The following is an 11,535-nucleotide window of genomic DNA, read 5'->3' on the forward strand; positions in this document are numbered from 1 at the left end:
GGTAATGTAAGATTGATTTCTGTGGTCTAACTGTACTCTATATGTAATGCTATATCATTCTAAAGAGAATCTTCTATCTTTGTTTTAACTCTCCAACAGGTAAGCCGACAGGTTACGGCCCCCCCTCGCGGCGGACGCATAACCGCGGCATTGTGGACGAATGCTGCTTTCAGAGCTGTGAGCTGCGACGTCTAGAGATGTACTGCGCACCAGTTAAATCTGGTAAAACGCCACGATCTCTGCGGTCCCAGCGGCACACGGACGTCCCAAAAACACCAAAGGTGAGCTTCTATTTTATTATTAATCATCACAATACATTTAATTCAATGATTCAATAATTCAATAATTAGTGACCTGTGTGAAACCAAACTTTTTCCTTTGGTTTCATACAGCGATAAACCTAGATGCACCAAAATGTGCACCAGTAAACCAAGCACAATTGTCCTTGTTCTCTCTCTGGGTGGGTACAGTACAGTAGATGGCGCTCTCTCTTTCCCCTCATCACTCCTAGGGTGATGTTGATTAGCACAAGGCTGCGTCTGTGAGCTGATGTATCAGAACCGAGTCGCTGCGCCGCTTTTCTCGGAGTGTTAGCGCTGTGATGCTACTCGGCAATGTTACAGCATCAGCAGCAGTTCAAAAAGCAAGAGGCGGAGTCTGATTCCCCAAATCTAACTAGCTTATTAGGGTCATTACCTAACATGCTACTAAACCATCACTGCAGCTTTTAAGTGTTCATATTCATCCTAACCTGAGCTAACTTACAACTTCATTGATTCTGTTGATGATTCCAAACTTTTGCAACTTTCTTCTCTTCTGCAGAAACCTGTGTCCGGTCATAGCCACACCTCTTGTAAGGTAGGTCTTCCTCCTTGATTGGATAAAAATGCAATGCAAAGCAAATGAACAATGAACAAAATGAACAGATAAATATGAAAAATGCTAACGATGCTTGCTAACAACAAGCATTTATAGCTTGACTGACTTATGATTCCTGATGATTTTGGAAGCATGCATGGTTTTTCTTTTTAAATATATATATTTTTTATATTCTTTATATGGTGATATCGTAACCTGAAGCATGCCTGCATGGCTGAGAACTGAATGTCCAAATGCCCAAGAACTAAGCTCACCTTAAGCTTGGAAGGACGCCACTAGAAAGAACATTCTGCTGCAAGGACACACTGTATCTATCTCTCTCTCTCTCTCTCTCGACCCAAATGGGTGTCATCCATTTAAGTGTTTCCCCCAGCTCTTTTTACAGCCCCACTTTAAAAAGAAAACCATTAGCAGGAGGACTGGCTAAGTGGTTTTCGTGGTAGACCCGCCAGCACTCTCTTGGGGGCTTTGTCCTGCTCCTACATGTCAAAGCGCTGGTAGCTCGTAGCTGGTAGTCTTACGTCACCGCCCATTTCTGCACCCTGGCTTGAGGAGCAGAGGCTCACGTGCTGGCCTACTCTTCTTCCTCAGCTTCCTCAGCGTCCTCGGCTTCCTCGCTACGTTTTGGTCCTCAGCTTAGTCTGTGTGAATTATGCATATTAATCATTCCAGTGGCTAAGAAATCGCATGCGCTGCTTTGACAGCGAAGGAGGTTTTATTTTCTGCGCATTAGGAAATAACACTCCGTCCGCTGAACAGCTGTGTTGTTACAGGCACAGTCGACCAGGTTTCAACCCAAAGCTGTTTTCCTGCTCTTTGTCTGCCTCCTTGATTTGTGTCTGCAACACCTCTCCCTGCTTCCCTTATGAAAAAATATATACTTTTTTACTGTTTATTTTAAAGTGGCAGTCCGTATTATCATTTAGTTTAGTCCAAATATTGTGTTTAATAATGAAACCAGTGTGCTGGAACCACCATCCCTGCTAAGTGTCTTTACGTACACTTACAGCCTTTAAAAGAGGCTCAGTTTTACTGAACGCGAGCGGCTGGTGGAGCAACGGGGACTTCAGAAGAGGAAACTCGGAGCTCAGTAGCTTCTCCATTCACTCATAGTAAAACCAAAGAAAGGAAGGAGTGAAGCTTCTGACTGAGCTCTCTCTCTCTCTCTATTTCTATCTGACTGAACATAACCTGGAATCGGATTCTTCCACTCTGAAAGAAGACTGCATCACACCTACCTAGTTTAAAACTATTCTTCTTTCTCATGCTCGCTGGAATTATGCAATTACCATTTCTCACCAGAGACGGCCCTAAATTCCCCAAATCCCAAAACATACATTATATAATAATATATATTATATAATATAAAATATATATATATTATATATTATATATTATATAGTATACTACGATCAGAGTAGTATACTATAGTATACTATAGTATACTAGAATTTCCCCTCGGGGATCAATAAAGTATCTATCTATCTATCTCTATCTATCAATGTACTTGTGTAATAGACTTGAAGTGTTCTATTTCAATTGGTCCAATTTTAGTACTGTATTTCTTGCACTATAAGTAACGTTTATTTTCTGGTCTATTTTCTTACAGAAGTGCGCACTGGATTACAAGGCGCATTTTAAGAGGCACTATAAGGAACTTTCAATTCAGTGGTGTAGCTCACTAAGTTAAGTAAAGCTAAGCTAAGTAAATAAAACTGTACTTTAAAGTATACTTTCAGTAAAACTGCTAATCTAGTGGTCCCTTTCTGGTGAGAACGGTTAATTGGGACCTGGGAGGGTGTGATGTGCTCTCCTTTTAGGGCAGATGAAGCAGATTCCAGGTTATGTTCAGTCAGACAGAACGAGAGCACTCAGTCAGAAACTCCACTCCTTTGTTTCTATGGTTTTACTATGGGTAGATGAGCTTTGCCCTTCTGAAGTCTCCATTGCTCCACCAGCCAAGTATATGCCAAATATACTCATACTTTTCTGTATACTTGTCACTTTCAGCCAAGTATGCTTAAGTATAATTATGTTTAGTATGTCACTGATAAGGACAAAAAAAAATAAAACTGAAAGCTTAATGCGTAGTTAATTTTAGTTTAAAAGAAGTATACTGATATACTAGTACACTTGAATACACTTTTTGTTGAAAGGGTTACTTTCCCTTTCTCTCTCTCTCCACCTCTCACCATCTTTTCCATCTTTCCCATCTTTCTCCAGGAGGTTCATCAGAAGAACTCCAGCAGAGGGAACGCCGGGGGAAGGAGCTTCAGGATGTAAGGGGACGACAGAAGAAATGGGAACGGCAGAGAAAAGAGAAAGACAAGTGGAAGCAATGGACACGGCAAAGCAGAGAATAGAGCGAAAGTGCAAGATTGCAAAATTGCAATAGTGCAAGAGTGAAAGAGTGCAAGAGCGCAAGAGTTCGTCTTACCTGGTCCTCCAGGAGAGTGGTACATCACTCCAACAGCAAAAAAACAAACAAACAAACAAAAAAACACGGGATGAGCTCCATGTACAAAAACAAATAAGACAGCAAATTAGACTTTTTATTTCATACATCGCACCACTCACTCTCCACATACTGGGGAAGAACTAACGTGGGAGTACTCTGATGGAGAAAAGGTAGCTGCTAATTAGCTGCTAAAATAGTAGAGTAAAATAACTGTTCTTTAACGTCTGTTGTGATGGTTGTCATGGTTGGGTGTCATGGTGACGTAACGTCTTCCAAAAGAGAGCTGCTGAATATTTTGGACTGAGACTTTTGACTGAAATGTTTCATGGCGTCACTTTGTGTGAACATCTGATCACCATTGGATCACCATCTGATCACAGGATGACCTCTGGGTTTGAGCCGTCTGGGTTTGGGTCAATGGTGGAGAGGTGAAAGCTTTCTAGGAAGGTTTTCTATGACCTTCTCTCTCTCGCTCTCACACAAACACACAAACATACAAACACACAACAACATTTAATTTCCTAGATGACTTTTCACTTGTCACTTGTGTACTTGTGTAATGCCCGGATCAGACTACACAAATATAGCCCTGCTTTTTTGGAGCCCATAAATTGCTTGCATCAGATCTGTATTACAGTATCATGAGCGACAAAAGTCTGTAGTAGTATGTAGTATAGTCAAAAAGCAGCATTTTCTCCCCAATTTATACAGCCAATTACCCAACCCACTCGTTAATCCTTCCCCTATCACCAGTGTTGCTCCAACACCAGAAGGTCAGATTCCGCCTCTTTTTGAACTGCTGCTGATGCTGCAGCATTGCCGAGTAGCATCACAGCGCTAACAATCGGAGGAAAGCGCAGCGACTTAGTTCTAATACTGCAGCTCACAGATGCAGCCTTGTGCTGATCTACATCACCCTAGGAGTGATGAGGGGAAAGAAAGAGCGCCATCTACTGTACTGTACCCACCCAGAGAGAGCAGGACCAATTGCGCTCTCTGTGACTAACGTGTAGTGTTACCAGTTCCCACGAAACGAAGATGAATGCTTAATCTGACATAGGTTACGTTCCCATTACCAGGATGAAGTGACTCAAACCAGATTTTTTGCTCAATGTGGCTCAGATCAGATTTTTTCACGGCTGTGTGAACGTGCCAAATCCGATCATTTTAAGTCAGATTTGAGTCACTTTTATATGTGGTCCAAAATCAGATACGTATCCGATCCACGGACATGCGACATGAATGTGCACGGTCAAATCATGCAGAATTCATGCATCTTTTTACGCTTTTCCATAGTGAACATTGTTGAGACAAAATTGTTGTGTAGTCTGAGATTGGCATAAGCCATTACACAGCGTAACTCAACTTGAGTTAATGGTAAATATCTTTGATTTAGGCATGCAAACATCAGTGCAGTATATAACAATGATACAGATGGTACACAGCCTCACATCATTAATCACATCATTTTATTAGTGTAATATTTGAACATGCATCAGGCTGCACAAATCAAGCGAACATGAACAGTTTTGCAGGCGTATTTATGCTAATTAAGTAACTCCTTACACTAAAGAGAGAGAGAGAACAGAAGAAAAAGCTGAGAATGTGAGAACATCAATGTGAAAGATCATTCCCATTATTCCCAAGAGTGTCTGAATTGTTCAGCAATCAAACCTGTTGAATGCAGTGCGTAAGTGTCACTGCTTTTCCTCATGCTATAGTGCGGTTCTATAGTCTGCGGTTCCCAAGCTGGCCAAGTCATCAATACATGACCTCTTTGAACCCTTAATAAAAAAAACTATTCAGAACTATTACTTGTTAACCAGTTGGTTTAGTGTATTTTGTGGGGTCCCACATGTTTCTATTTTAGGACCAATGAAACTGATATCAATTATAACAATTTTACAGATATGCGATTGAAAATCTTAACTATGAGCTTACATACAGCTCTGGAAAAAAATAAGAGACCACTTAAAAATGAACTGCTTGAATTTTTACACCAGGAGTAAAGGCATAAAGTTATTCAAAAGCAGTGTGTAAGACTGGTGGAGGAGAACATGATGCCAAGATGCATGAAAACTTTGATTTTAGAACCACAAGGGTTATTCCACCAAATATTGATTTCTGAACTCTTAAAACTTTATTGTTAAAACGTTATTTTAGCCATATCTCCTTTTCTGCTATAAATAAATACTGTAAATGACAATATTTTTATTTGGAATTTGGGAGAAATGTTGTCCTTAGTTTATAGAATAAAACAAAAATGTGCATTTTACTCAAACATAAACCTATAAATAGCAAAAACAGAGAAACTGATTCAGAAACTGAAGTGAAGTGGTCTCTCAATTTTTTTCCAGAGCTACTGTATATCGCCATGGGAAAAAAATAAAGTGTCACCCAGATGCCATAAATGTAAATATAATTAAGTATAAGTTCCTGCTACTGCACCCTGCTCTGTGCACTTGGTTAAGCCTAAACCAGGACATAAGTGCATAAGTGTTCAGGCCATTCTTTGGGATGATCCAGGCTGTACAGATGGAGCATCTTTACAAGGACATCACAGACATTATGGACATTACGAAGATTATGGACGTTATCTGTTCGGCTGCAGTCACTCAGCTCAGAGTGTTTTTTTTTTATTTAAGAGGACTCTTAAAAAGAGACTTTTACGGAGGGATCGGGAATGCAGCGTAGAAGTTTGCACAGCCTCTCTGCTCGGCGATTCCTCTCCTTCACCTTACGATCTTCACGTCTCATTGATCGCACTGATCACCTTCCTCTCTGTAAGCGTGTAATCAACCAGTAATCCTATTTATGTTAACCATCACATTCCTTTTTCCCATCATTATACATGATGGCATCATATAACAGAACCATATAAGAACTCTGCCCACTGTATAATGGTGCTATTTTACTAGCAAGTAGATACTTGCGTGGGTTTTTTGGCTGAAAGCTGAACTGCGGTGGGGTTTTGGATAAAAATTAAATTTTGATTTTGACTGAAGGTTGGTGGACTTCCCTTTTGCACAGCCTTGTGGCCACCATAATGTTCTTTCTTTATTATTATTATTATAATGATTATTTTCAAAGTGTTTCAATTAGGTATTTGAGAAATGTACGCGAGAAATGATAGAGATACTTGTGTGAGACGATGTGATGTGATGTGAATGCATGGAGAGAAAAAAGAAAAGAGAGAGAGAGAAATGTTAAGATGTTAAGTTGTTTTCTACCACTTTAAATTATTGTTGTCTCGATCCCTATGCCAAAAATAGCAAATAACATGCCAAATAATAACTTGAGAGCACTCGAAAAAACACTGTGAACTATGAGCTTCCAGTACTATCAAGGTTTTACTCATCCAAGTTTAGCTTGTAGCTTTTTTTTCTACATTTCTAGCGTTTCGTAAGCGATTTTGGCACTGACCGACTTTCACAAAAAAATTTAAAAAATGATATATTGACATCGAGAGCAGAAATGGTGCAAGACTATCCTCGTTGTAGATAACCACTCTGGAATCCATCATTTTAAATCCATTCCTGAATGATTGTGAAGTTATAATGCAGTCACAATTCACAATTCAGAAGCATTGGCTATAACTTTCCCTTATATAAATATATAAAAACAAAATAAGAATATTAGCTCTGTGATCATACAAAAGTTATAGAATATACAGATCTAGCAAAACAATTAGAGAGCACTAAAAAATGACGAGTTTCTTTGATTTTACCAAATTAAAACCCTCTGGAATATAATCAAGAGGAAGATGGATGATCACAAACCATCAAACCACCAAACTGAACTGCTTGAATTTTTGCACCAGGAGTAAAGCAGCATAAAGTTATCCAAAAGCAATGTGTAAGACTGGTGGAGGAGGAGAACATGATGCCAAGATGCATTAAAAATAAAATGTGGTTAAAAACCACCAGGGTTTTTTCACCAAATATTGATTTCTGAACTCTTTAAAAAACTTTATGAATATGTAATTATGTTTTTTTTTTTTTTGCATTATTTGAGGTCTAAAAAGCTCTGCATCTTTTTTTTTCTTATTTCAGCCATTTCTCTGCCATTTTCTGCAAATAAACGCTCTAAATGACAATATTTTTATTTGTGATTTGAGAGAAATGTTGTCCCTAGTTTATAGAATAAAATGTAAAAATAAAATGTTTAATTTACTCAAACATATAACTATAAATAGCAAAATCAAAGAAACTGATTTAGAAACTGAAGTGTAAATACAAGCATAAAGAATGATCTGCGGTTACGTTACATAGCCAAATATGCTGTGTATGGCAAATTACAAACTCCTTACTCTAAAACCAAAGATTTTGATTATCTGGGAGTGACATAATGATGTAATGATGTAATAATTTTTGTGTTTATAAGAATTTTTTGTTTTACCTTGAGTGGAGTTTTGGTGCTTGTTTAGCCACATTAAACCAACTTTTCTGTGGGTGGAATAAGATTCATTTATTAAAAAAAAAACAAAAATAAGACAAAAAGCCCCTCAATACAGACACAGATCTAGCATTTTATAGAATTTGAGAGCTCTCATTGATGTAGAGATGGTGCTTTAAAAATGTATTGTTGTTATCATGCTTTTTTAACACGTATCACATAAAACGAGTAGTAGATACAACATGGGATGGCAATTATTATTATTTTTTCCTCATTTGAGATTTGATAGGTCACACTATGTAGTTTTGGGGATCAGAACATTTATCATTCAGAATTTCTTGTTTGTTTTATATTGTGAGGCTTTCATGACTGGTGCTCTATTGCCTTCTGTAGACAATATGGAAATTACTGACAGATTGTTCACCATTCCTGCTGAATAAACCACTTGTAGATATTCAAAAGTGTCACTGAGTGAGTTACTGTATACGCTTGTATACTTATACAATACACACACAGACAGTACTAGTCTAGCACCTCACCTTTAATATAATACACACACAGACAGTACTAGTCTAGCACCTCACCTTTAACATAATAAACACACAGACAGTACTAGTCTAGCACCTCCCCTTTAATATAATACACACACAGACAGTACTAGTCTAGCACCTCACCTTTAATATAATAAACACACAGACAGTACTAATCTAGCACCTCACCTTTAATATAATACACACACAGACAGTACTAGTCTAGCACCTCACCTTTAATATAATACACACACAGACAGTACTAGTCTAGCACCTCACCTTTAATATAATAAACACACAGACAGTACTAGTCTAGCACCTCCCCTTTAATATAATACACTCACAGACAGTACTAGTCTAGCACCTCACCTTTAATATAATAAACACACAGACAGTACTAGTCTAGCACCTCACCTTTAATATAATAAACACACAGACAGTACTAGTCTAGCACCTCACCTTTAATATAATAAACACACAGACAGTACTAGTCTAGCACCTCACCTTTAATATAATAAACACACAGACAGTACTAGTCTAGCACCTCACCTTTAATATAATAAACACACAGACAGTACTAGTCTAGCACCTCACCTTTAATATAATAAACACACAGACAGTACTAGTCTAGCACCTCACCTTTAATATAATAAACACACAGACAGTACTAGTCTAGCACCTCACCTTTAATATAATAAACACACACAGACAGGACTAGTCTAGCACCTCACCTTTAATATAATAAACACACAGACAGTACTAGTCTAGCACCTCACCTTTAATATAATAAACACACACACCTTCTGAAAACTCAGTAAAGATCTGCACTTTTCTTTTTAAAATTCTGTAAATGATCTAATTTCTTAGATTTAAACATTTTTGCTTATCAGAATCAAATTTCGGTTTTAAAAACTGTCAAACAAAAACACAAACTTATGGTTTTTATCACTTTTTAAGCCTTACAAAGGGTTAGCGACGCCCCAGTCCTGTTAATCTACAACCATGAACTTTCATACTACAGTCAGAACTTTATACTTCTTAAAAAATATATATGTGATTTTCTTGTGCAACATGAAATTTGGCAATATTTTATTTATATTTAAATAAAAAGTAGTATAAAAAGTAAGTATTTTCCTTAAATCACTTAGAAATGATGAGTTTCTTTGATTTTACCAAATTAAAAACCTCTGGAATATAATCAAGAGGAAGATGGATGATCACAAACCATCAAACCACCAAACTGAACTGCTTGAATTTTTACACCAGGAGTAAAGCAGCATAAAGTTATCCAAAAGCAGTGTGCAAGACTGGTGGAGGAGAACATGATGCCAAGATGCATTAACAATTTGAGGTCTGAAAGCTCTGCATCTTTTTTTGTTATTTCCATTTCTCATTTTCTGTAAATAAATGCTCTAAATGACAATATTTTTATTTGGAATTTGGGAGAAATGTTGTCTGTAGTTTATAGAATAAAACAACAATGTTAATTTTACTCAAACATATAACGTTACCTATAAATGGTTAAATCAGAGAAACTGATTCCTCTCCTCATTTTTTTCATAGCTGTATATATATATATATATATATATATATATATATATATATATATACAGTGAGGAAGAAGGAGAAAGCTGCATGTTCAGTGTCTGAGAGAAATGTTGCAGTGACAGGTCAGAGCTCTTGTAGGCTGTCAGCACTTTCTAATGGATATATAGTGGAACAATCAGGCCATTTTAACAGATAAATTGGCCCCCTGGCTCTGTTTCAGCAGAAATAATGGCTCATAAATGCGAAGCAGGCGGCTGGCAGGCACCTGGTTCCAGCTCTTCTGAATCTTATTTCATCCATCTTCGGTTCTGACTAATACAGAATCAGTTATTAGCATCAATTAGACAAATTACAGTCTGAAGGGGGAATGGGGATTCAGAAATACACGATTAAGAGTTTTGTATTGAACAGAAACCATAAGAAAGAATAACACAGTATTGCAATCATGCATTGCATCCATCTGCCTTCCTCTTGGTTACGCTAACCCACATCATAATAATAATTATAATTAATCAACGTGCTGCATGAAGAACATGTTTCCACATGTTTCCAAGCCTCTCTGAGTAAATCTGTTGAATCTGTTCCTAGAAAGCACAATGACACACAATATATACACAAATTAACACTACTCCTAAACAGTAATCACAGATTACACTTCACTACTCACACTATTCACACGACTCTGTGATCATTTATGATTCTCTGCTCATTCATTCATTGTTAAAAAGTTTCCACAGCAATTAAAAGCAGATATCTGAGAGAAGCTCCGTCCAATCTGCTCCCGAAACACCAGAGACGCAGGACTCGAGTATCATCCGTCTGCCGAGTTCCTGTCCAGACGCTCTCCGAGTGCCGAGTGCATCTGAGGACACTGTTCCTGGATCTAACCCTGAAACTGAAACTCCAAGCCTCTACTACTTACATGCACTATTGTCTTTTAAATGACCTTGTGGTCTATTTCAATGCTCTCTCACATTTCCCGGCCTTACCCACACTCGTTTTTTTGGGGGGTGGAATTAGTATTACATGGAAAAAGTCATATTTTCATTGCTAATGAATGCCTAGGATCAGTTCTAAGACCTCCAGAAGGGTGACTTGCACTTGTGTGTGTGTTTTTACTAGAAATCCTAAATGAAGTTACAGACCCTGCTGGAAAAGGAAAGAAAACAAAAGAAAAAACAGTATTGCAATCATTCACTGCATTTATTTGCTTTCCTCTAGGTTACACTAACTCTAATCACATAACTAATCAATGTGCTCAAAACTAAACTAAACTAAATAAAACTACCATATTTTTGCATAGATATATATATGGCACACTTAAAATCCTTTAAGTTTCCCCAAAAATGTCACTGCTGAAGTACAGCAATATAAAGGAGTTTCAGTTTAGTTTATCTCTAGAATCAAGACTGGAGCAGTATTAGCATTATCTGCTAACTGCGCTAGCTCTTTCGCTATTCAGAGGTTAGTATTATTAGCCTGTAGCCTGCTACTAATAGTTGTTTTCATCAGGATGACCAGCTTTAGACCATCTTTGGCTACGTTCACATTATAAGAAGCCACATTGCTCAAATCCGATTTTTTGCTCAAATCTTGACGGAATGTGAACGAATCTGTCTCTGAAACGTCGCCTCACATGAACACATTGATACCTATATAAACTTCATATTTGATAGACGACTAGATGAGTTAGCAGCTCATATGTGGAGCATCTTTTGCTGGAGT

The 11,535-nt window shown here is 37.7% G+C and overlaps 1 protein-coding gene across 1 annotated transcript in view; it reads left to right on the top strand.

The window, feature by feature from the left end:
- igf1 (insulin-like growth factor 1) overlaps positions 1-8,193 on the top strand; it is a 28,862-nt gene extending 20,669 nt beyond the window's left edge. The window contains exons 3-5 of the mRNA XM_007241827.4: positions 100-281; positions 823-858; positions 3,103-8,193. Coding sequence (XP_007241889.1) covers positions 100-281; positions 823-858; positions 3,103-3,162 — 278 coding nt within the window. The 3' untranslated portion in view covers positions 3,163-8,193. The remainder of the gene's footprint in view (positions 1-99; positions 282-822; positions 859-3,102) is intronic.
- The last annotated feature ends 3,342 nt before the right edge of the window (positions 8,194-11,535 follow it).

This window comes from Astyanax mexicanus, chromosome 2 (assembly GCF_023375975.1).
Source record: "Astyanax mexicanus isolate ESR-SI-001 chromosome 2, AstMex3_surface, whole genome shotgun sequence".
NCBI classification, from domain to species: Eukaryota; Metazoa; Chordata; class Actinopteri; order Characiformes; family Acestrorhamphidae; genus Astyanax; species Astyanax mexicanus.